Raw genomic sequence first — 27386 nt, 5'->3', positions numbered from 1 at the left:
TCTCTCTCTATCTTTCCTTCTCTCTGCAGCAGCAGCGAGATCTTTCGGGTCCCTGTGTGTGTTGTGGCATTTATGGTGCACTTCTGGCATCCTTCTGTGGCTGGACGATGCGTCATGGCCTGGCAAGACAATTAATTTAACGCTCAGCGAACACACACACACACACACACACACCCGGAGAAAAGATGGCCCCGGAAAACCCTGAAGATTAAGATGCCGGAAAATAAAGAGCAGCATTTTTCAGGGTAAAATCTATTATATCAACACAATTTCGAAGATTCTGTGTATGGATATGTGCATGGAGCTATCCTCAGTCATTTCTCTGTCCCCCGTTGACAGTCACGTCCTGCTCGAGCTCGTCGTCCTCTCCATCTGAATCCCGATCGGGTGCTTCCTCGATCTGCTTGGTGTAGTAGTCAGCCTTTTGCTTGGCGAGATCCGCATCCCGGAGCAGACGGGCAGACCTTAGATCATTGGCCAGTGTCGCGTACTTCTCCTGCTCCCGATAGTTTCCTTGCTGCAGCGATTTGGGGGTAAAATAGAATATATATTAGCTAATTAGATCAAAGCTGGGCATTAGCTATTAAAGGGGGAACTCAATTGTGACAAGAGACGGGATCTATAAAAGGAAATATTTCGAGAAATTATGGTTATATTATTATGCTGCAGCGACCTGTAAATACAGTAGAATAATATATAAATTAGCTCTGTAAAACGGATTAGATATTAGTAGTTATATGTGGGTTTTCGTGTGGTAATGAAGGTCGAAACATATTCTCACGACTGAGGCTAAAAGAAAATTGGGAGGATTGTTAGTTGGAAATCATCTGTCTGCGTCTCAGGCTGCAAATAAAGGTAAAATCAATTAATTTACATATTAAATAAACGCAGATCTTGCCAGGGAGTATATTTTATTGGGAGCTTAAGGGACAGATATGCAGTCAACTCAACTAAGCCCCGCCCTACAATGACCTCCAATGCTCGGCAGAACCTTTCGCTGTCTTCCGTTAGCTCCTTCTAATCGTGGCTCTTCTCTGTCTCTGTCTCTGTCTCCCCACTCCACCTCCACCTCCACTCGACTGCTACTCCACCGCCACTCCCCTTCAGTTCAATTCATTTAACTGTGTTAAATTAAATCACAAATCAAAAATCAATTACAGTTATTACGACGACGACTGCGACGATGTCTACGATTTCCAATCTCTAAACGAGCGCCCTCTTCCAGCGCCCCCTCCCTTTCACCCTCACGCTGTCTGCAACAACAGCTGCAACCCGTACTGGGGAGGGGGAGGGGGTGGCCGGGCCGGGCCGGGTCGGGGTCCCATCCGAGAGCGGAAGTGCCGGGCGACCTCTATCTCTAGCTCTGACTCTGACTCTGACAGTGGCTGCTCCTTGGGAGCGGAGCACATTCCTGCAATCTGTTCGGTCTGCCTTTCTGCCATTTGCTAGCTGGTTGCCTGCCTGCCTGCCTGCCTGCCTGGCTGCCTGCCTGCCTGACTGCGACTTCCACCCGGAGCTTCATCAATAATGATGTTATCGGTTACACGGGCACACACACCCAGACAGCTGGAGAGGAGGGCATGAGGATGGGGCCACAGGCAGAGCACACGCTGCATATTTATTTAAAGTTTTATGGGTCCAGGCCGTGTCCGGGCCAGGCCAAGGGGTGCACCATCCAGATGAAGTTTAGTTGTTGCCAGAAGTAGAGGTGGGAATGGGAGTGGGAATGGGAATGCCAACGGTGGAGGAAGCAATTCCAACTGGTTTTTAATTTCGATTTGATAAAGATTTTAATATTGTTAGCCGGAGATGAAGGAGAAGGAGATGGCAACATCAAATTAATGTAACGGATGTTGATTGCTCGACGAGCTAAAAGTGATTGCCTATTGCAGGGGGAGGGGCCAGCCCCCCAGGCCCGATTGACTTTTTTTCCCATGTCGGGGTAGAAGTGGAATTTTTCAGAAAATAGTTTAAAAAGCGTAGCATTTGAATATTCATCCAAAAAGCCCTCAAATTTTCATATCTAACAAAGCTGTAAAAATTGTTATCAACAGATTTGCTCCGAGAGTGAAAATTGTAAAAAGAAATTAATTGAACTGAAAACCGAATATTTAATTTAAATATGGAACAGTTTCTCTTTTCCTATGCCATCTATGGGTGTTCTGGTCTCTCATGGGAGACTGCCTTTTTCGAATGGTCTATGGAGAAACCTTTCTGGAAACCCCTTTAATTTTCTGAGAACTGGACCCCACCCTTCTGCTGTTAAGGCATTTGCTTTGTCATTTTGTTGGAAATTAATTCCCATTCATGTACATTGTACAATCTGCCAGACACTGATACTTTTTATTTCGGTGGTTGCAAAATTTCATTAGGGAGCAGCAGCTCCCCCCACAGCCGGAAAGCCACCCCCAGTGCTGCCACAACTCCCGGGAACTTCATTTGTCCAACGACATGGGGCAGACAGTAACAACTCTCGAGTGAGTTTTATGAGTTCTGGCTCAAATAGAAATGGCTGCAATAACACTAAAGAACTTCCCGAGTCCCCAACAGATGCTGGGCAATTACCGATTGCCATAGATTGAAAAGTTTCCCAGGGAGGATAACCATTTACTCCTTGGAGTTTGGCTGGTCCTGATTAATTCTGAAAGGAACCCTCAAACTGCATTGTCATTTGCATATCCAGGGCCAAAGGAGTGTGGCAGAGGGAGCAAGCGAGAGCGAGAGAGAGGGAGAGGGAGAGCAAGCAAATGGCAATTTATGTTGGGGCTCAGATTTTGTGGTTTTACTTTTCCGCATCATCAAATCGAAGCAGGATCCCTTCCTCAACATGGGAAACATCATGACTGGCGTAATTTACACACCAATGACTTTCGAATCCACTAACACACACGCACACACACACACAGACACATATGCAAACGAACACACACACACATCTATGCATGTACATTACATATATGGATATGGATAAAGACTTGGGTCTCATCTCGGGCTAATCTTATCGGGCGTGGCACAGCTCATATAGCTTCGCAAAATCGCTTTAATATTGAAATTGCCAATTTCGATATTCATTAAATGTTGCGATGCTGAAAGAGGAACGCCGGAATGGAGCCAAGCGAGAGGAGCATGAGAAGGGTGGGGTGGTATAGACCTCCCCCCCCCCCTCGCCACCCCTGTGCAAGAAAGCGTGCTTATCCCGACATCAGTTGTGGGGACCTCAGCCCCAGCCCCAGCCCCAGCCCCAAGTGCGATGGAGCGGTGGGCGGGCAATCAAAATCCATAAACATCAATGTCGCTAAGCAGCAAAGTCAATGCACTGAACGAAATTTTAATACAAATTTTAATCTAAACATACACAATAATTCCCTAAATTTACCTACACTCAGAGAAAAAGAAACACTCTGATATTTAAATTAAATATTTTAAAGGTTTTAATATTAAACACATTTAATCAAAATAAGAAATATGAAATTATACTCCAAATACGAAATATATTCAAAAAAGTGAATTTAATTTTAAAATATTTAATATAAATATTTTATTTTATCTTTATTTATTTACATTACATTAATGAAAATGTGAAATATATATAATTTAAATATCAAAATGTTAAATTTTAGCATGAAATATATTGATTATTAAATATTTTTGATATATAATAAATCCCATATTCTCACATAACTATCAAAATGCAAGTAAACGAATATCTTTTAACTATCTCCAGTCCACTATTCTTTTGGTATGTATTTTTAAATCTAAGTGTGTTTTCTCTGGGTGTAATCTTTCCGTTTCTTTGAGATACATGCATATGTACTCCATGGAAATCTTTTCTTTTGGTGCATATTTTTTTTCCCAGGAATCTATCTCATTTCCGCTTTTCGCCTCAGTCACCAAGCACAAATTTTGTTCTCACGCATTTTATATTTAATTTCTTATCAAGGCATCATCGCAATTGCGGTTCATTATAAAGAGAACAAAAATGTTGTACCCCATGCGACTTGAAGCTTTAAGATCCTGGGGAGCCAGAGGCCCACTAGTAGATTCGAGTAGGAGTGGGTGTACGAGTACGAGTACGAGTACGAGTATATGTATTCATATATAGATTCATGGCGGTTCGGTTCGTTTATGCCTTGTGTAAATTTCATCAAAATAAATACAATTTATAGCGCAATAAGCCAATTTATGCCTCGTGTTCTACGGCGTTCCCCTCCTCCTCTCTACGCACAATTTACATAAATTTAGCAAGTCAAGTAGGTGGGGGGAGCGGTGGGGGGGGGAGAAGGAAATGTTATATATGTGTAAACAGCGAATAAATAATATTTGATTACCCCCGTAGGGTCGGGGAGGGGCTACGAGTGGGGGATCGCCATAATTCAGACCAACTGAATTATTGTTTAACTTTCTGTTTAGAATTCTAATGGACGCTGTTACATTTTTTCCTAGAAGCGCTAAGCGGCCTATTGTTTTCTGTGACTGTTTTGGTAAATGTTTGAAAAACTAATCATTCGATTCGAATACTTATAGAGAACATCCCCCGATTAATCACACTGTATTCCGAGCAATAGAAAAAAGGAAAAAAATCTAGATAAAAACAGTTCAAAGAGCGAGAAAACAAATGAGCGAGAAGAAACGCAATTAAAGCAGCACATGGCACCGAGGACAGACCACAGTAGAGCGAAAAGAGAGAAGAAAAATGTGCCCGGGGACAGAGCGAGAGAGAGAGAGCGAGCGAGCAAAGAGGGAGGAGAAGTGTCACACAGTGCGTATGTGGAACATTTTTTAATTGCTGGACATATGTTCAAGTAATTGCTGCAACAGTTTATATGGAAGGGGGGGGGGGGGGGGGGGGGTATAGAGAGTGCTGCAGAAAGAAAAACTCTTTTGTGAAAATGATACAGTTTCTGTGGTTTTCTTTGCACTCATTACTCTCGTTGGTTAAACGCTTTGGTTATTTTTTTTTCCCCTGTTCCACACAGCACTGTGGTACTCGTATTTGTTTTGAACTAGAGAGTGATCGTATGTTTGTCTAACTAAAGACAATGTTGGCACTATTCCATTCATTACTCTTCAATTTGAAAGCATCTTTAAACTTGGTTTCCAATTGTCTCAGCTGGTTCATCTTTTGCCTAAGACTGCAGTTGGCATTTGAACTTAAGCCCAACTGATCCTCTCTGGCGCTCTCCCACCAAAGGCTTGTCCCACTCATAATCCTTTCAGAACCAATTCCTGGGCCTTGTACACAGGGCAGGCAATAAATTTCCGAGGCACGGTGCCTCGGTGCCTCCGACTAGGCTCAACAGCGAGTCTAACAAGCTCTAAGTGAAAAATAGAGAAAAATGACGTACACACAAGATAAACAACACAACCGAGGGACGAGGGACGAGGGAGGGACGAGGGACACAGAGTGCGCGCAGAGAACCGAGAGCTACATAAAGTAAAACTGTATTTAATTAACCGACATTGCAATTACAAATTCTGTGCAACGCGGCGGAGAACTGGACCCAGGGCTGGGACCAAGGGCCATGGCCAGGACCGGGAACGGGACCGGGACCGGGCCGGGACCAGGACCAGGACCAGGACAGGGCCTCTCTCTGCCTCCCCTGTGACCAACTGAATCAGAAGCAGCAGCAACAGCAGCAGCTGCTGTTTGGCATACTAAAAAGAAGCCGAGTAAAAACCCAAAGCGAGTACGACGGGCCGAGGACGGGGACGGAGACGGAGACGGGGACGGGGCAGCGCAAAACAATTTCATTTTGTGCACAGCCCGGCTGGAACTTATAGGGGAGATGGGTGGGGCTGAAAGCGCCATAAATGTGGCCTGGAAGCGGCACAGTGGTGTGGCAACTACACGAAAAGGATATCTAATCTACGGCCCAATTCATTTCACCTCAAAAGTATCTTTTTCCCAGGACTTTGATCCACTGTCCTGGACAGTATTCGGGGGCTAACTTCTGCACACAATGCAGCAGTTTTCAAGGCGTGCAAACAAAAGCGCAGCAGAAGCAGCTGACGGAACTCCTAGTATAGGACGAAGATATGGAAACAGAATAAGAACAAGGAGGCGAAGGAGGCGAAGGAGCAGAAGCACAAAAAGAAGTCTAAGGGGAAGAGAAAGTGGAAGCAAAGCTGCCTTTTGTTTATGGCTTTCAGAATTTACACCTTAACGAACTGACAAGTTCCTCCTCCGCAGAGACTAGAAGGAAAAGAAAAATTAACGGTAGCCAGTTATCATCCAGAAACAGAAGCAAAGCCCTTTCCTCACTGCCTTTCAACTCTTATCGGTTTTGTCCCCAGGCAGCAGACAGAGTTGTTACAACAACAGAACGTAAGAGAAAGAAAAGAAATGTAAAAAGTTGTGCATAACTCAAAAAAGTCTTAATGAATTATGAGCCCAATGTTGCCGGTGTGGAGCCTGCGCCCCCCGTCTGTTCGCTCGTCTGCGAACCCCGCTGCAAGTGGCAGGAGCGAAATTCCCTTTAAGACGGATCTGTGTCTGGGCTGTGGCTGATGATGATGGCTGGGATATGTTGGGGGGGGGGGGGGGGGGGGCTGTGTGGGGTTTCAGGTGAACGTCTAGAACAGTATCTTTAATAGCAGCTCGTTGTTTTATTCGCTACTTTCGATGTTTGACACTCGCTCTGTTTGATAGTCGCCCCGTTTGATACTCGCCCCATTTGATACTCGCCCAATTTAATACTCGCCCAATTTGACACTCGCCCAGTCGTATCTGTCGCTGGAGAAGAAACGAGTTCTACCCCTTTCTAGTTTTGTGTTCTTCTCTACCAATCAAAGAAAAATGACATTAAACTAAATATTCGGTACGAAATACGAAATTCATGTTATATTTAAATAAAATATTTTCGTATTAAATGTCAGTGAAACCCGTTTCTTATTCCATCTTCCAGTCCCGTAGCAAGTCTATTGGGATACATCTTCAAATGTAACTGCAATGTATAAGAGTATCAGTGTGTTTTTCTCTGAGTGTAGCTTTGGTGTTTGCGGAACAAGCGAAACAAATGTATTTGGTTACTTCCTTGCTGCTTCATAAACACCCTTGGGACCACATGACACCGAATAACAGTCCATTTATTTTAATTATTATTGCTATTATTGCCATATACTGAGCAACTACCAAAAAACAAGGGCCTGCAGCAGCAACAATGAAGCAGAGAATGAAAGCCACTCTGCATGCACGTAAATACCGAGAGTTCTCTCTCGGAGAACAGTCTACAATAAATAAAATTTCAGAGAATAAAATCTAAACAACTGAAATGAATGTTGCCAGGCGACTGGAACAATAGAGGAACGGAAGGGGGAGCGGCAGAGGGAGCGGGACAAGGAGAAGTAGAAACAAGCAAACAAATACATAATTCCATGTCACACAATGATGAAAGTTTTGTAATGTTTGATGTTCCTTTCCCTCCATGTCCTCCATGTCCTCCATAGCGCTCCTTCAGCACCATCCCGCGCTCTCGCTCTTTCTGCTTGCAGTTGCAGAAAATTAAGCAATTTAATTTAATAGATACAGGAAGGGGTGTGTGGGGTGTGGCGTGTGAGCGGAAGGGGGGGGGGGGAGAAGGGCATGTAGCTGTAGCTGTGCACAACTGGAGCATGTCCTCGCCATATTCTGCTGCTCCTTGCTGCTGCAGGACAATAATTCAACACGTATTTAAATGCATATCCCACTCCCTGGGAACACTGGAAACACTGGGAAGCGTCTTGCAAATGAAAATTTACTGTGCATGTATCCCCAGCCCCAATCCGCCAGAAACAGAAACGGAACCCAGAATCACAGCCAGAGACAGGGACCGAGCCAGCGCCAGAGCCAGAGCCAGAGCTCTCCTCTGGGCGGGGCACCGCTCGTTCTGAAATATTGTTTGAGCCAGTTGTGTGTGTGTGTGTGTGTGTGTGTGTTGGCGTGTGTTTGTGGAAAAAGTTGGGCCAACAAAACGGAACTACAATTGCAGGCAGAGAGTCCAATCGAAAAGCTAAATCACAAATGTTTTTGCCCCACCACGAAGTCCGACTCTAAACAACTAATTTCAGCTTAACCCAGTTTGGCCGCATTTCCAAAGCAATTACCGAGCTCGGGGGCTTGATCTCTGATTTATGAGCACAACAATACCGAACCGAGAGCACAATACATTTTTGTCATTTAATGCAAGTTGAAGATAAATTATGGCCGATTATCTGTGGGGGGGGTTGGCTGTCAATGGGTCGGAAATCAGGCAACATCCGCTCCATGAACGGATATCCGGTTTGTTCGCACGTTCACGCTGTACTGCGTCCCCGAGCGAGGGAAAAATCAACTTCGGCATTGGCATTGGGGAACTTTTCGCGATCTATTCATGCTTTCGTAATTTGTTCAATGAATAAACGAATGGGGTAGAATGATCCACAGCTTTAATGAATGATTCACAGCTGCAACGAGTAGCGAGTAGTGGAATTTGAACGAGTAAAAACCAACGAGCGCAACGCTTGCAAAGAACGACTGCCACTCACACAGAAGACAGACCGCTTTCCCTTCTCTCTCGCATGTTTAATTCAATTCCATGGCAATTTCTATTAAGCCCGAACAACATGCTTGAGACGACACTCATTGAAGTCAGCATTCATTCATTCAGTCATTCATTCCCTCAGTTTGTCATTCAGCCAGGGAGACACGCCCACTCTCAGCACTTCAATTTTGGATATATTTTCCTTTCCTTTTCACCCAACCAAAATGGCAAACAAGCCCGAATTGCGAAGATACAGACTGGGACTCTGGCACTGGGGGGGCTGAGTTATTACGCAAATTTAGCATTTGAATAGAAAATCGAATATTTCAAGTGGCTGGTAATGACATTTCTGCTCCTCGAGCATTCAGGCATTCCAGCAGAAGCTTCAGTTGTCAGTCAACGGCATTTTTGAGGTAAGCATTTGCACTGGGCTGGGCTGTGGCTGTAATTGAAGCTGGCATGTGATTTATTAACTCAATAATGGCACAGATAGCTCTCAGCACAATCCCATTCCCTCTCACCCAATCCCATCCCAATCCCATCCCATCCAATACCATCCACTACCATCCCTTGCTCTTCGCGACCTCCCACCTCTTCCCGTTGTTAATGCAAAGAAAAATTGATGCAAATTTTCGCAGAATTTCTCGCTCACGCCCCTCGAACCGAATTCCACTTAAATTCCGCGCATAATTCGATTTTGCATTCAAAAAGAGGGAAGCAAGCAAATTTGTATTAATCGAAATGTATTCAACTTGAAGGCGACGCGACCCCCAGGCATATGCCCCGGGATTCTGTTTTGTGCTGCTGATTTCTTTTGTGGTGAGGCGTAATTGAAAGATCTACAGGGGTAGTCTACGCTGCTGACTCAGACTCCGGTCCGACTGGCCTGGAAGGAGTCTCCTCCTTGGAGATTAGCATAGCACAACTCACCCGCCCCACCCCGTTAAGGGATATAGCCCTGGACTTCCTGGACTTGTGACAATTTATGGAGCCCATAGCCCCTCGCATTGGACTCGCTTTTGTCGCTGCCATTAGACAATTACGCCATAAGCTTTTTGGCTTACTCTCCGGCTGGATTTTCTGGCTATTTTTGGGTTAATTATTTCTGAATGTCGAGGCGACTGACAGAGAGGCAAAAACATTTCCGTTTCCGTTTGTCAGCTACGATGTCGCCATCATCAATCTATATAAATGTGCTGATACACACAGAGAAAAAAAGCCCACCCCTGGAAGAGGGGAAATTGTTCAAACAAAAAACAGTTTTCACTTTCATTTTACCATAAATATGAAAATAAACATATTTCCTACCAACTTACTATATTTGATTTATTTTATAGACTTTTTCATAGTTTTATGTTTAAAGTGAAGTGAAATCTATTTAATTTCTTTACGTTTGGGTTTATTATTGTGTCTTTTTGTTATGAGACTTTTCTCTGAGTGTAGTGACAGCGTCCTCCCACTGTTGTTCGCCTCCCCAACGCCATTCCTTAAGGCCTCGTCTAATATTTCAAATGGAAAGGCTTTTAAGTAGCTGTTGGCATTTTCGATTTACGACGACTAACATGTGCATTCAAGCAGCCCCATCTTGGCCCCCCTCTCTCGCTCTCTCTCCCTTCCTCTCACTATGTATATATATTGTATTAGCTGCAATAACAACCATAACAAAGCACTTCCGAATGTACACAACTGGAGGAGGGAACGGGAGTGAAGCCCTAGTGGAGGGCACAAGGACCAACTAGGACAATTGGTTAGCAGGCTGCACTCGCCCTGCACTTGGGAGAACAAATTACAAATAATTACATGGGAAAGGCCATGCAGGTGCAGGTTCAGGTGCAGGTGAAACTCCCCCCCCCCAGCCCTGTTGCAGGTGTAAACTGGCCCGCTTTGTTGCATGTGTCGCTTGCTCTTAACGTCTGTGGTCCGCCCACTGATGCTGGTGATGATGATGATGATGACGATGACGGTGGCGGTGGTGGCGGTGGTGGTGGTGGTGGTGGTGGTGGTGGTGGCTGCTCTTGCGGCTAACTGGAACTGACTAACTGCCCCATTGGTTAAAAGACTCTACCTGTACCCCGGACACTCCCCTTACCACATCTCACTACTTCTGCTGCTCAATCTGGGCCGACTGTGGGGCCCCTCACCTAATCATAAATGCAATTATACGGGCAAAATGATATTGCAGGCGGCCAGAAATGGCTTTCAGTTGAAATTAGATCATGGCTCTTGTAAGATATACGTTTATATGTGCATTTAAGTGGGAGAACAAACCAGTCAGAGATCCCCCAAAAACTCACCCAAGCTGGATAGTAGATTGCCAATGGTGTCGGCATTCTGCCAGGCAAAGAAGAATATACCAAAGAATAGCGTGATCACAGCGTCCATCTGGGAGGAGGTTATAATCGCATATATCTGACTGATCTGGGTGAGATAGGTGGCATGGGCGGCCCACATGGGGGCAGCAAACACGCCCAGCAAAATGCCCGCCGGAATGAGTGTGTAAAAGCTGCACGCAAGAGATCCTTCAGTAAGTAATAAAATGATGATTTTTCTGGGACCACATACCGCGAGTACAGCTGCAGGGCTATATAGGGTATGAAGCAGACCTGTCCGACGACCAGGGTCCACTTGCAGGTGAGAAGACGTATCATGATGGTCGGCAGGAGCATACAGGATATGCCCATGGAAAGGTAGATGCAAGAGAGGGCTATAGTGCCCAGCCCCTCCTTGGCATTCAGCGATGACTGTAGATTGAGAGTGCCCTATGGAGATATAGGGGTTTAGCGAGTGTTACGCTACCCCATCAGATAGGTGTCTGTGTGTTGTTACCTGATAGGCCACATACTGTATCGTCATGGCCAGGGATATGACGGCCACGTTTTTAAGTATGCGAAACTTCTCCCCTGAACTGACGATAATTTTATCACGATCCGCATGATCGGGTAGATGCTTTGCTTTGTAATATTTCTTGGGCCTCACTACAACCTCCAAGAACTCTGTGGCCGCGGAGGAACGACGCCTCTCGTTGCTATTCATTTCCAAAATATATTGTAGAGCTGCCTTTTGTTATATTTCAAATAAAATTTCCAAACTGTTTGATCGCATTGTTTGTCGTTCGATAAAGTAGAACTCAAAACTAGCTTGATGAAAGTAATTTTTCTTCCAAATTTTTCCATGATTTGTACACATTTCTCGGCTGCTCGTACTCGTTACTCGTACTCGTACGAATGCGAGTTTAATGTCCTGTAACCTGTGCCACACTTGCATTGTCTGCATGTGAGCTTCGTTGCTTCATTCGCTTTTCTGTTTTCTGTTTGATGATGATGATGTTGATGATGATGATGACAATTTTGTCGTCCATTGTGTGGACCCATTGTGGAGGCCCCTTTGTTTTTGCGCCTCGCGTGTCTAATAAAAGCGCATCACAATGTGGGTCATTGTACGGTCTACACGGACGGGCCAGTCGGCATCATATGGCTTTGCATTTGTCAGGCAGCATGGTGGTACAAACAGCACCAACACTAACGAATAAAGCGCTACTAATTGCAAACACACACACACACACACACACACACACACACATAGACTGTGAGTGGTGCTCCCTCGTCAGAGGAATAGGCGCAGTGGCTCTGTCATCTCCATCTGCTCTTTGTGGCCCCCACAAGTCCGCAACAGCTGCAGGAGCCGCCGCAGAAGAAGGAACAATGGCTGGAAAATGTGTCAGTTATGGCAAATCGATATGCTGTGGTATGGTATGCGATTCTGCATAATTAATATTCGGATTAATTGTGGCGGTAGGCGGTGCCAAAGCCAGAGGTCCTTGCTCCTTTCAACCGCTGTTTAATCAATGGAATGCCTATAGATTCGATATTGCATTGATAAAATATCATAATTATCTTCAAATATCTATGCATCCAATGGAGAATATTTCTAATTAAAGATATAATTTAGAGTAAGCCCTGTACGATGTTTTTTCAACCGGATTTCTACCGGAGGAAACAGAAATGTTTTTCGCCAAATCCCCAAAAGTATGCCACAAAAAATATTGAAAGTTCCAACCGAAATCTGTGTGTAAAAGAATGCATTCAGAATGCTGTTTGGGAGGGTGATGCGGTTAGATTTTATTCGGGAACTTCTAGTCATTGGTCAGACATTGATCCATTTCAATTTTGTAACAAAATTTTTAAACTTTATAGAAAAAATGTACAACATAAGTGACTCTACAAGCAGGCTATTCTCTATGGCAATTTCTCTGACACAAAAATTCAAGATTGAAGAAAGTCAAATGAAACTATATGGGATAGCACCTTCATAGCACAGTGTCCAGAAAATAAGTTAAGTAGGAAACCCAAGGAACGATAGTTTATGGATAAGAATATTGTGATTAACTGAAACGAAAGCTTTACTAAAACAACTGATAAAGTATATTGTAATTACGGAAAGTTAGTAGTTATTAGGACCGAGTTAAAGATGAAGAGAAACAGAGCACAGAAATACTAATAGGACAAACGAGGGCAGTGGAAGAGAGAAGTTTAGCTTTCAAGAGAGTGGAGCTCCCTCAACAAGATGTCTAGAAGTGGAACCCTTTCGCGGAGTCCGTGGAGAAACAAGAGAAACATAAAGTAGTTAAGTAAATTCCATGGACCATCTAATGATAGAACCAATAACTTCTTTAGCTTTATACGAAATAGCGGATAATGCCCAAAAAGGTAAAAATGTAAGACTTGCTTGGATGGAAGGTCATTAGGGGGACACGGGATCACCATAAGAAAAACATAGCTTGACATAATCAGCACACATTAGGACTCGGGAATGAGTTATAACTTGGCGAAGATCATTCAATAACAAGGGACCAATATGCCTACCTTGAGGCCCCCCCGACTAGACAAAAGCACGCCTAGGGATAGTGCAAAGCTGAGGGAAAGAAGACTTAACCAACCTGAAGAATGGCTGAGGATCGCACTTTAATTTAAGCTTGGACTTGGCCAAGTAATTACTGTAGCATCGAGGATTAACTAGAGAAAATGAGTATTAACTAGAGATTTAAGAAAAGGGAATATTTCCGTCTTTGCACTTTTCACTTTTCGGCATTCTCACCGTCAAACTTTGACCTAACCGAATTTTCCACCGAATGTATGCAAATGGCAGCCCCAGCAGTTGCCCGTTTTGGGCTGTGCCTTTCGGTCAGCCAGAGTATTCCCCTTGCCACTAATTAAGTGCCATTTCGAAAGTAAAATCAAAGACAAACGAATGGAGAGACAGACCGCGGCTGTGTCGTGCCGTGTCGTGTCTGGACTGAGTTCGCTGCAGATCTGAGTGCGGTGATAAATGCGTTTGGAAATTTGTCGAGCTTTGGCGAATGCAAATGTCGTCTCCTTGGGCGCTTTTGAGACAAATTTCCAATTTGTAATAAAACAGCTGCGGGCCATGGCTGCCTCTACTTTAGAAAGTATTCCGAAAAAAGGCTCATAAACAGAATGGGAGCTGCTTGCCGCTGCCGCTGCTGCTGCTGCTGGTCAATCAAGTCTTGGCCTTTTTATAGGCAGAAATGTGTGGCAAAAAGAAAGGCCCGCATGCAGCAGAAGAAGTGATAGATTTTCAAGCTCATTGAATCAGGTTACGGTTACCCAGGCCAGGCCAAGCCAGGCCAGGCCAGGCCAGGCATGCCAGGAGGACCGAAACTGAACCAGCTGCAAGTTCTCTTCTCCTTCTTCTTCTTCTGCACTGTGCCTTTCACTCTTTCAGCTCCAGTTGCCGGACCGTCGATTTCTTGGTTACAATTTAATGGCAGGCAGTGCCAGCGACCGGCAACGGTGGATGCCAACAATGCATCGCTGATTTCCATAGCCCGAGGGGTTATGATTACCACAGAATCATGCTCATGTCAGTGTCTGGGCAATGAAGACATATTATGGCCATCAAATTGGTGGATTTAAGCCGTCCCTCCAGCACTGGGTTAGTTTTATCTGCTCTCAGACCAGGGCCTAGAGATTACCTGCATTTCGGTAACTCCCATCATCAGGGGACACCACAGATGCCACGTCCTTCAATATATCGTCTACTTGCCACATTCTTGAACTATTCTGTCTCAATTGTTTGATGTTTGGGTCTCTCCACAATTAATTTCCATTCTTTATATTCTTTTCGAATTGCTACAGACAAATTCTGGCCTTCGTAGTGCTGTTAAGCTTTCCACAGATAGATCTACTGATGCAGAAATGGGGACACAGGCACCCGTGTCCATGGTAAAAAAATAATAAAAAATAATACCAAATGCCTAGGTAGGCAGAGGATGCTAAAAGTCATAAGAGTCTTCCTGTTCACATAATACAAAATATATATAGACTTCTGATCGATAGGCTTATAGTTCTGTCCTCTAGGCCGATCACTTGCACTTCAATAGATATTTCTTGACGGGTTGTTTCCCACATTTCCCAAAGAGAATATAATTTTCGTAGAAATGATTTTGGAATTAGTAAAAAAAAATCCGAAAATATTACTTTGTGCATCTTTTTGAATGACAATTTTCCATGCAGCAGAGCGCAAAAACTTTTCCACTGCGACACACACACGCACGCACACAAAAGTTTTCCCTTGCAGTTGGAGAATACTCGCAAGTTGATGCCACGCCCAGTTATACTCTCATTATCTTGGCATGTAATTCCCAACTCCCCTCTCTCTCTCCCTCTCTCTCTCCCTCTCTCTCTGTCTATGTTTCGCATGTGTGTCAGTTTGTTGCTCGCGGACAATGGCAAAAGTTTCTATTTCGGCTCGATAAAGTATCTGTTAGATACAATTTACAATATTTTCCGCTCAGCTCCTTTCCGCCCATCCTTGCTCGCACACACACACACACACACACAGCGAAACAGTCACAGAGGAGTGAAAGTTTTTTGGCAGAAAAGTATGGCATGGCATGGCATGGCATGGTATGGTATGGCTTTAATGATAATGACTTTAGCTTCATGGGCAAAAAGTAGCGCCAAAGTTTAGAATACGCCAACGTAACGCTTTTGGGGATGCTTTTACCCAAAAATTCCAAGTGGTTGGCACAAGTTTTCCCCTCCCCTTCCACTTCCACTTCCCCTTTTCCCACGACTGTTCAGGCGAGTGTGTGTTAACTTTTTCTACGTGCTCTCCCGGAGAGTTGGCCCAACGAAATTGATAAGAAAAGCAGTGGAGGATGCGAGTATGTGGGACAAAGACAGACTATGTTCTGGCAGCATTTGAATCCAAAGTAATTTGATATCGATGATCTGGGTCTGGTCCTCGTTTTGGTCCTGGTACTGGTCCTCGAGGGCCTGCCTGATCGTGTCTCAGTGCTGCTGCAACGATTTACTTTTATCACAATCTCTGCAACAACTTTCAGCAATGTCGGCGATTTATTGCATCAGCAACAGCCACAGCAACAGCAAAAACACTTGGTTACGTTGTAATCGACCAGACCAGGCCAGAGAGATACCATGAAGAAACAAGCAACCTCAGGAGCCCATGGCTACCACTCTCGATCTCCCCCCCCACCATCTCCTTCTCTCTCTCTCGCTCTTCTCTCATCAACGCGGCTAATCTCGTTGTTGTTTCTGCTGCTGCTGCTGCCGCCGTTGTCAACTTCTTTGTCGTCGTCGTCGTCGTCTCCTCCTCATCAACATCATCAGCCAGCGAGCGCCCCGAAAGTCTTCTCCCAGCCGCAGCCACAGCCGCAGCCGCAGTCCCAGGCTGTTAAGAGTTCAACTCGTGATGTTTAAGTGGTTTAAGCCAAGGTAACGATTTCCTCATTGGTCTACAATTCTCTGGTTCAGTTTGCTGTAGTTGTGGCTGAGGCAGCAAACTGTTGTTGTTGTTCCTGTTGTTGTTGTTGTTGCCGGCGACATTCTGTCATGCCACGATCACGAACCATTCGTAACACATTTGTTGCAATTTTCGTCGCTATTTGTTAAGGTTCAAACGAGGTTGCAGCAGGAACCCAATGCAAGGGTCCGCAGACAGGGGGGGGGGGGTCCGAGGCTGTAAAATATGTACTAACTAAAGGATAAAGATTGATTTGGAAAAGCTGCCAGAAGGAACAGACATTTTCCAAGACGAGTGCCCATCAGAGTTCTACAGAGGAACCTCAAGTAGAGCATTAAGAATTGCGTTCGATGCACTATTTAATGGATAATTGGTCAATGAATGGCTTAATAAAACGAAACACAACACTTAATAAATGAAATATTCGTTTTTTAAATGCAAACATATTGAAACTAAATATATTTCCCTTTGATTCAAACATAAAGCACTTTAAAGTAAATATTATAATATATTCAATTAATCGGATATATATTTAATCGAAATATGAAAATATTTGATTTGCATATAAATGAATTTATGTGTCTATTTTTATTTGAAATATGAAATATGTATATTTAGTTGAATTATTTTCGTATTAATGTCCACATAAGCCTTTAAATACACCACACACACACACACATACATATGCATTTAGGTATATACACTTGTGAATGGATGTCCTGTCTAAGGCTGTTAATGGGCTTTTGCTAAAGCGGTTATCCAAATTGCGTTCGCATTAAATTCACTTCCGCTTCCAAGAGGCAAGCACTTCCGGTGCGGACGCACAATGGTTTGTGGTGGTAGGGGAAAAAGGGGAACGGAGAAGGGGAAAAGGGGAAAGGGGAAATGGGAAAACAGGTGTAAGCCATGACGCCGCCAACGGGCGACACATTTGGCAGCTATTCAGGTGTGATAACAACAATGTGCCAAAACCGATAGAAAGCTACGCACACACACACACACACACACGCACACGCACTCGCACTCACACAGACATACAGCAGGAATAACAAAGATATAGGGGTATAGGTATTGGTATAGCTATCGTGGTTGGGTGGACGGGTGGACGGGGCGGGGGATTGGTAAGAGTAAATCAAATTGAATAATTGTTACATGGCAGGACAAGGACCGGAGATGGACAGCTGCCCGGGCCATCTACACACATACATACATACACATACATGTATGATCGAAAGTCCGCCTAACAAGCCCTTGCAACAATAACAATAATATCAGTGAGAGGGCAAACGAGTCCTGCAACCACCCCCCTACCCCCACCCAGTTCCAGGCCATTCCAGTCCGTTTCGTTCCATTCCGCTGCGATGCGACTTCAATTCAATCAATTGAACGTGCCACGAATGGTTAGCAATAACAAAATACCCGCTGAAGAGGCGACGCAGACAGGAACAGGAACAAGGACACAGTGGCCAGAGACCAGAGGGGTACTGGGGGTGGCAGTGGGCCAGGGACAGGGCCAGGGACAGGGACAGGGAGCAGCTGACCAGACCAACTGGCGTGTGAAATTGACAATGCAGCTGCGAAAGAGTGGAGCCGCCACATGGAGGGGGGGAGGAGAGCCAGCAGAAACACTGCAAGAACAGCACCGAATATGGATCCTGTCCGCATTGTCTGCATTGTTGGCATTCTGCAATTTTGTATCATTTGCGTGTGTGTGTGTGTGTGTGACACAGTTATCGCTCAATTTTTGTCAGTGTATGGGAAATATTTTTGCACGCGACAAACGACCAGCATGCGGGATTAAGAGCCAGGCGAGGCACACCTGCACACCTGTCCATAGACGACCGTTCCTGCCTGTTTTTACTCCATAGAGTCCGCTGTCCACTGTCTCCTCGTCCCATTGATTGACAGGAGCAGAAATACACCCCCACACACACACAAACACACACACATGCACACTTATGCACCTATCAATTGCGGACATTTTTGTATAAAACTGGTAGAAAAACAAGCAAATAAAAGTTATTTAGGTTAAGGGAGAGTCCGGCAGGCGATGGCGACGGCAGGTGATGTCAGTGATTTTCAATATTTGCTGCAGAAGCACTCTTCACATGCCACGGGGGCCACCATAACAGGTGTTGATATGTTTATAGACTGTCTAATGGCAGAACGGTGGAGGGGGGGGAGGAGAGCTGGTAATGGGAATAGGAATCGTTTCAATGGCCGTGCAATTTGCACAAATGGCAGACAGAGCCCATCGACTCAGAGCGAGTCAAGTTTGTGGTTGGGACCCGCCTGGTTATCAATTAAACAATTAGAGGACCATTATTTGAATGGGCTCGAAGAAGGAGGCCCCGACCCCGGCCCCCACAGACAACTGTTTGTCAAATAAACATCTCCCACCCTCAGTGGATGGTGCTTCCTGGTTTGCCTCTTGAGCCGCTGATTGCCACGCCCACACGCAACACGCAACACGCACACAGTGCAATCAGGCGGTGCATAGCTCAATATGGCACTCTTCAAGTGCACACGCCAGGCCAAATTACAAGGGATTCGATTCGATTCGATTCGATGCGATGCGATCCAAGGGGGGGGGAGATGCACAGGAGGACGTGGTGCAGTTTTTTAAATTAAAAACTAAAATCGATTGACATTCAATTTGAGGCAGAGGCAGCTCGAAGACTAACTGCGCCCCAAAGTCATCTTCCCAGCCGGGTCTCGTCTCTCCACACGTCTCTCTCTTGTCGCCTGTCTCCCGTCTCCCGTCTCCAGTCTCCAGTCTCTTGTCTCTGCCTCACTGCTCGCTGTCGTATCTCGAGTCAACATTTGTCGCTATAAATTTGCCAGTGCACAAGTTTTGCACATTTCCTAGACTCTGCCACGGATGCTGGGACGCCGGGACGCCGGGATGCCGGGATGCGTGTGCGTGCGTAAGATACTCTGAGAGCCGAGAGCTGAGAGCTCTCTCAGATGGAAACTGGGAGCAGCCCCGGCTACTGCTTCCTTCCTAACGACAACCTTGGCAGCAGCAGGAACAGCAGCAGCAGCAGCCGAAGACGAAGACGACATTCAATACATGCTGACATGTGTGCCTGGCCCTGGAGATGGCTCCCAGCCGACAGCGAACCGACAGGGACAGAAGAAGAGTGAGATTCAGAACTGTGATCACAGTGATTACCGATTGTTTATGTACCACAAGCACTTTAAAGCATTGCGACTATACTGAAACCAAGTATAGAGATCCATTTCGAAAAAGGTTGCTTTAAAAATCATTTTTTCCTATTAGAAAGTTAAATAATCTGTACTTATATCCCAGGGATCGTAAGTATTATAGTTTCTTTTATATAAATGCTTGAAAACTATTAGCTCTCAGAATGAATTTGTCCTTTAAGGACATTTCATTGAAGTGTAGATCGAAAATATATATAATATTTCGATAGATACGTCCCCCCTCGAAATATATCTTTTATCTTGTTCCTGTTCCAAAATGACGATTGAAGATTTCCGCCGTTCGCGTCCTTAATTATGAAGTTATAAATTATGATGGCTCTTTTTTGAGATCTCTGGTTCTAGCCAATGAAAATTCCAAAGCATCTCTTGGATTAGATACTTGTGCAATTCATGCTGGAGGTTTCAACAGAGCACCAATGCATTTGTCTTCCGTCATCTGTGACTTGCATCCCGTTATTTGCCCAGCACTCATCTCTCGTGAACATCTACACCTCAGATTCAGCCACAGCCGGGGGCGGGGGTCGGGGCGGGGGCCACAGCCAGAGTTCGGCTTTGGCTTCTGTATCTCTGGGATCTCTGTATCTGTATCCGTGTTTCCACATAGCTGTCGTACGACGCGTCGTATCTGCTGCCATGTGGCTTTCCGCGTTCGCGTGCAAATTTTGTGACACTTCACCCACGGGAGCGTTTTTTGCTTTGGCAGCTCTGAGACTGAGAGAGCTCCCTTAGGGGCGGCTTGGCTCCCTCTCTATTAATCCTTGCTGACGCTGACAAACTGTGGCAAAACTGGCAAAAGGAGCGATGTGAAAGCTGGGAGTGGCTGATGCCTGATGGAGAAAGAGTTGCAGACATTTTTTAGCTACTTTGTATCTTTAAGATGCCACAGGAAATTGCTGATTAAAGTTCCAGCATAGCATCTAGCTAGTCAACCCTTCATTAAGTGGCACTCCCACACCCCCACTCCCCTAATCCCCATTCTCATTCTCATCAAGCGCGGAGGCGGCCTGGAATCGCATCGCATCGCATCGCATCGCATCGATGGCGTGTGCATAATTTCCCCTCCAAAAAGAAACAGCGCCAGATGCAGTTGATGCAACAAGTTGCCATGGCTTTTAATTGATATTAATTTAATTGACACTCCAGCCGAGTTCTGGCTCTGGCTCTGGCTCTGGCTCTGCGCTTGCCTCTGGTCTTTGACTAATCGCGTGGGCTTAGTGCCGCTTCGCCTGTCGTGGCAGCTTGTGAAGTGGCAGCTTCAATGAGCCTGGTGGCATGTAAACACAGCTCGATATAACGGAGGGGATCTGGAGCTGCAGCTGGAGTGCAGTTTAAGAGTTTCCATTTAAGCGCAATTAGGTCTACAGTCGTGATTAGCCTTAATGAGAGTCTGGCAAGTGGACTCGAAAGGGTTCTCCACAGAGAGTTCTCCTCTCTCTATCCTCCACTGGATTCCTGGATATGCCACGCATTGACTGGCCATTTCCTTTATTGAAAACTCTGCCACAAAATTCAAATGTTCATCTGCTTCTAATCATAACGGTAAACGGCCTTCTATTGGATAACTTTTGCATCTCTTCGTCGCCGGCCTGTGTCGTGCCTCGACGCCATCATCGCTGGCTGCGAGACGCTCTAATCGCTCATTAAATGGCCACAATTTGCCTGCTCGGCATTGCATTTAAATTACTTTCCCATTGGCTCGGCTCTGCCAGCAGCGTCTGTGGCAGACACACTCAAATTTGTTTATGAGGGCCAGCCAGAACAGGGCCTTTTAACTAAAACTAAAGCTCATAACTCTGGCCATGGCTCCCCTCTACCCACTCTGCGACTGGGACCGCAGACTGGAGACTGAAACTGGAGTCTAGTCTGTTGGACAATCGAGTCGCGTGAATTTCAGCAATCAGGCCTAGTCCGAGGCTCCCATCGCCCATCGCCCAGCGCCCAGCTTCCACCCACTTCTCCGATCCCTCGTTGTCGTCGTCGTCGTCGTCGTCGCATTCATCAAAAAACGCTAAAGTCGTGCAGTTTGCAGTTTGCAGTTACCAAATCTATGCCCCACCCGCATCTGCATCCACCACTTGGCCAGTTGCCTCCTCCTTGTTCCCTGTTCCCTGTTCCTGGTTCCCCTTATTGCAATCGGCATGCCATGCAAAAGTTTTTCCTTAGTTTTTTCTTTAGAATTTTCCATGCACTCTGGAGACTGGGAAAGACTGAAACGGGAAACGAGAACTGACCGACGTGATATTATAAATTTTACTTTGGCCTCGCTCCCCCCGCTCCCCCTTCCCCCTCTCCCTCCCCCTGTCTACCTCTAGCGCTGCTTCTCAACTTCCTTGTGGGGGCCCTGGCCCTCCTGTCCACCCATGGGAATCTGAAGCTGCTTTCGTTTTGCTTTCCAAAGTCCCAAATCTGCCAGAATCTACCAGAATCTTTCCGAATCCATCAGAATCCATCAGAATCCATAGTTCGTTCATCTTTTCTCTTGTGGAATCTCGATTCATGTTGGAAATGTGCAAAAATGTATCACAATTGTTGCTGGAATGTTCGTTTAAATGACAAAAATGTGGCTGAATAAATTCATCGTTCCAGTTGGTTGCCATGACCAGCTTCAATCGATTGAGGCAGAACAGAATCCCCCGAAAATAGATACATACATACATATATACCAATACAATCGTCTAGCCCCGACCCTATCCCCACTTCGGGGGCACTTCAAAAGGAATTTCAAATATTTATTAACCAACCCCGCCCCGGCCCGGCCCGCCCTGGCCTCATAACTGTTGTAAATTACTTGGCCAGGTTGTAAATATTAATAACCAGAAAGGGGTGAAGCGCCACTCTGGCAAAGGGACTGCAGGACGGAAGGGGGAAGGGGGCAGAGCAGCTATTTCCAGCCGAGTCGAACCAATTAAACGCATTTCAAGTGCCACGAAAATAGCGCCACACAATCGTGAAGGTGACGATGCGCACACACAAAAGATGGAGAGCTCCAGAGCTGCCGGAAAAACGCCACTCGACGAGTATTACATAAGGCAGATGCTCTGCAGGCAAAGGCAAGGGCAAGGGCTCTCTCTCTCTCTACTCTGACATTGAAATGTTGCGCGTGCAGCGTGCAGCAATGCAAACAAAATTAAAAATAATCATTACGGAGAGGTGGGGGCAAGGAAAGGGAGCGGGGGAGTGGGAGCTGGGCGTCTGGGGCATAAATTAAAAGTGCAATGCATCCCTGCCTAGCGTTCCAGAGTTGCCAGCATTAAGAGATCAAACACGAGCGAGGATAACGGCGGCGGGCCCAGCAGGAGGCGAATGCCGGCTGCCGGCTGCATCTGCCCCTCGACCATTTAAAATGCTGTAAATTTTAATTAGACGAGATATAGTACGTCGTAGATGGAACAAAGCCAGGGAATGCACTAAAAGATTCCTCTATTTAATATTTAAATAATGAGATCAAGATCAAGATCAGGAAGGAAGAAATGTATCTCCCATAGAGGAAAAGATCTATGCCTTATGTTGTACGAGTATCGCTGGATAGATAGTTGAATCGACAGCTAGAGATACAAATCGAAGCGGCAGACATTAGACCAACTTCCTGGTATCAATTTTGGCCGCTTGAGCAGTTCCATTACCGGCTTTCAGCTCTCAGGCTCTCGGACTGTGCCATAAATAATAATCATGACAATATTTAGCCCCAGGCAATGTGAACTTTTCGCACAAAAGACCCGAGTCTGCAGTGGAGTGGAGTGGAGTGGAGTGGAGTCTAGAGCTCAGCTTCAGCTAGGCTCGATTTGATGGCCGGTCGAGTCGAAATGAATCGCGACTCTTGAGGCTTCTTTTGTTTCGTGTTTGCCGCTTTGCTGGCGACTGCAGGGAATGCTGTTGACATTGGCTGGGTCGATGGGCAGACTAACACTGAGACGGAGACTGAGACGGAGACGGAGACTCCTCCGTCCAGCACTACCTCAAGCTCTATTTCCTACTTCTCCCCACCGCTGCTGAGACTGTCTCTGTGGCTTCCCTTTTGGCCGGCTGCTTATCAAAAATTGCATTGCCCTGCCCCTGAGAATGCTAGGTAGGAAGATTGTTTGGCTGCGCCTCAGCAATAAGCGAAACAAAATGAAACTTACACTTTTCAGTGGTTCCAGTCCACACCCTCTCCAGGTCCCCCGCTCCGCACTGAGAGTTGTCGGCATAGCCACAATTCCTGACATTCGTTGGCTGAGATTAATGCGCCTTTTGGTTGCAGCCGCCAAGACAGGGCGAGGGCCAGGGCCAGGGCCAGGACCAGGACCAGGGCAGGTCAAGGGCCCGCGGCAGCGTCTGGGGGCCGTAAAAACTTCTTCATTGTACACTAAACAAAGCAGAGTTCAAGGGCTTGCTGGAGAGCCACACGCAGCACACCATATGGGGACTGTTTGTATATCAAATCTATCAATATCCCACTTGGCAAGATACATATTTGCACTGGTTTGAATTGACCTTCCAAAAGAATAATTAAACTCTTAAGGACAGCCATATTTGTATTTATATAGTGTATATCTTTTTTTATAGGGTATTAAAGCCTCTCAATGCCTTAGCCCGAACCCTGATTTCGTGCTCTTTTTTGTGCCTTATTGTCTCAGTTCCAGTCTCAGATTGCGCAATAAGAGCCCAGCCAACGGGGAGAAGGGGAAGGGGGCCGCAGCAAATTGTTAAAAATAATTTATATTAAAACGCAGCACAAAAAGACATTGCAATGAAAATTGTGCAAACAATTCGAATCCGGGGGAGCGGACAGAGAAACAGAGATCCAGCGATCGCGATAAAATACGAGGGGAGAGCAGGAGCAGGAGCAGGAGCAAAGGCAGGACTCAGACCAAGACCCAGGCACAGGCAGAGGCACTGGCACTGGCACTGGCACTGGCACTGGACCCACAGCCAGTGGAAGCTGCAAACAAATGTCCAAATGATATTTTGTCATAATAAATGGCACAACTATGATTATTTATGACTCGAAATGCGATCGCTCCCTCCCCACAGCCCCACAGCCGCACAGCCCCACCACAGCTTGGTCAATTTAAGTGTCATAATCAGAGACGAGTCGAGAAAAAAAGAGCTTCAGTCATGATTTCGATTTCTTGCCCCGGCCATATAATTTATAGTGCCAAGAGAGTATTGAATACCGCTTCTCCCTGGTGTCTTTTGTTGCAATCAAACCGAGTCTGCCGAGTCTGCCGCGTCTGGTCTGCCACAATCCGAGTCGACTCTTAGTTCCCGATTCCCGGCTCCAGATTCCAGGTTGATTTGCTGGCTTTGATTTCCCTCTGTTTTATTGGTTGGCATTTCTGTTCTAGGTCTCAATTGCGGCTGATTGTTGTGAGGCATCATTAGAAGAACGTAAATCAAATAGTTTTTTTTTTTTGTGTTTTTTTTTTGTGTGTTTTTTTTTTCGTGCATTTACGACTTTTTTGCTGAGAGGCTGTGATCCATTTATGGGTAGTACTCAGAACAGAGCGGTTGAATAAGAGATTAAACCTGGAATGCACACTCATTTGGAAGTAGATTTGTAGTTTATGGTTAAATAAAGTAATCATACGAATTTTTAATGATTTATTGGGCATTTTCAACTGGACTTTAAACATTATTTGCTGTAACATTAAGCATATTACGATGGCTATAAAGTTTGTGTATTTTGTACACTTTAATGTGGGGGGGAAAACATTTGAAAATCTTTAAATATGTGTATTGGTATTCGGCAGACTTTCTCCTGACTTTTCACCGATATTTCCTTCCATTCATTTTCATTCTTTCTCGGATCCATGCCATTTCCTTCCATCAGTTTGGTCGACTCTTTGTTTTCGTTTCCTCGAAATCCGAATTCCGAAATCCTTTTGTTTATTTGCCGTTGCTCGACTTTAAAGGATTCTTGTGGCCATTTATATATATTTTTGTATTTTTGTGTATTTTATTTTCATTTTGTATCCCCGTATTATTGCTGGTGCTGGCTGCCAACTGTCAATAAGTCTTTACTCTGTCAGCACACATGACACCCGTTGCCCGCCACCCCGCCACCCCCCGCTGCCCCGATCCCGAGTCCGCTGCCATCACTTAACCTATCCCCCACCCCACTTCCTCCTCTTTCTCGAATGCTGTGGAGTTTTTTGTACTCTCTCCCTCTCCTCTCCTCTCCTCTCCTCACAGTTTTTTTTTTTTTGCGTTTTCAAATTAAACTTAAACTTTTTTCATTTCCATTCAGCACACACATAGAAAAAATTCCCCCCGTCCCCCTGCGCTGCGCACATGCGTTTCAATTCCACTTTTTTTTTTTTTTTGTATCCGCTGGTGGGTCTGATTCCTGGTATGCCGCGTGCTCAGCGTGTTGTTTGCTTATTTGAAGTTTCCGCAGGGAACAGAACAGGGAGCTCCGTTCCCTGATCCCCGTTGCCCTCTTCAGTCGAGAGTCGGGAGTTGAGAAAGAGCTGGATCGCAGGAGACCCCAGAGAGTGGCTGGCGGGGGGGGCACAGAGTCAACGAGCGCGCAATATTAAATCGTCTGTATTGTTTACAATCAGAAAGCGTTTTATAGACTTTATATAGACGAACGAGTCCATGGCAAACGAAAACCGAAACAGGGGAAACATATTGATTCAAGCTTCTCCTACTACTAAAACATCGTATATTCCGCAGAATTTCATTCAGGGCGGAGGGGGGCGGGGAGGGGCAATCGGAGTCACAGTTGAACAATTTTTGCCTCGGCTTCGACTTCGCCTTGGCGCATTTTCTCTCTGAAAAAAGTCACGTTTTAACCGTCCCCCGCACCGCCCCGCACCGCCCCGCTCCCCCGTCTATTGCAAAAAACAAAAAAAAAAACAAAACCAAAAAATCATTAATCAAAATTAAACCATAATTATTTGCCAGAAATCAAAGTCGCAAGAAAGAGAGATATGTATTTTTTCAGGTGTTTTTTTCTTCGCCCGTTCCGTCCCATCCCGTTCCGTTCCGTTCCGTCGCTGTGGTGGGTGCGTCGAAGGCTATCAAAATGTAGTTTCTGTGTGCGGTTTTAATTGAGCTTTAATTATGCCTAATTAAGCGTGGAAATACTTTTTCTGTAGTCTTTGTGGATGGTTTTATTTTTGGCACTTTTTGCATATCACTTTAAGGTTTTTTTTCTTTAAGGTCCAGCAGCAGCGTGTGAACACCATTAACAGCTTGTGGGCCCAGACTGAAGATAACCCACATAAAGAAAACAATTAAGATGTCGAGAATGATAATTAGCTGGTCTTCTGTGGACTCGACAGACAATCATAAGAGATTTCCCCAAGCTACGTGGACTCCCTGTACCATTCTATGAAGGACCGAATATATATGAAGTTATTACCAACAAGGAAGGCAGTACTTATTATTGAAATTATAAATATAAGATTATATATAAGATTTACAACACCTAAAAATTAGATTTTAATATTAGTTACTTTTCTTTGAAAAAAATAATTAGTTTTAGTGACCAAAAAAGTACCTTTTTTTAACACAGCATTAAGAAAATTTTTAAAAAATAGAAATTTTCTAAATTTCTTCATACTTGAAGAATCATTAAATAACCAAGGTTTTTGCATATCAAATTTTTTTTTAATTCTTTAAAAATAAAAAGTTACAATTCGAATTTTAAGGCTAGAATGGGTGCATCGAACCCATGGACGAGCAGGGCAAAAAGATGGAGCCTGGAATTCCTCAGAAAATTAATTTTGAGACTAGTTTTCAATTTAGTTCCTTTGGAATATATAAATATATAATATACAATGTATAAAGATTCAATTATCCACAATTCTTTGGGCAGCTGAGTCGGTCCCTAGAATCCCAGAACAAAATACACAGTTCTTGTAGAACTCTACTCTCCCTAGTCCC

The 27386-nt window shown here is 45.1% G+C and overlaps 1 protein-coding gene across 1 annotated transcript; it reads right to left on the bottom strand.

The window, feature by feature from the left end:
• Window positions 1–224: 224 nt before the first annotated feature.
• On the bottom strand, window positions 225–11624 carry LOC6900578 (UNC93-like protein). The gene is made up of 4 exons (XM_002134915.3): window positions 11325–11624; window positions 11061–11257; window positions 10793–11001; window positions 225–517 (listed from the first exon to the last, which is right to left on the bottom strand). The coding sequence occupies exons 1-4, from the start codon at window positions 11529–11531 to the stop codon at window positions 471–473; spliced, it is 660 nt and encodes a 219-aa protein (XP_002134951.2). The 5' UTR covers window positions 11532–11624; the 3' UTR covers window positions 225–470.
• Window positions 11625–27386: the final 15762 nt, after the last annotated feature.

Source organism: Drosophila pseudoobscura, chromosome X (genome assembly GCF_009870125.1).
Source record: "Drosophila pseudoobscura strain MV-25-SWS-2005 chromosome X, UCI_Dpse_MV25, whole genome shotgun sequence".
NCBI classification, from domain to species: domain Eukaryota; kingdom Metazoa; phylum Arthropoda; class Insecta; order Diptera; family Drosophilidae; genus Drosophila; species Drosophila pseudoobscura.
The sequence above is the reverse complement of the archived record's forward strand: the minus strand, read 5'-3'. Positions and strand labels throughout refer to the sequence as shown.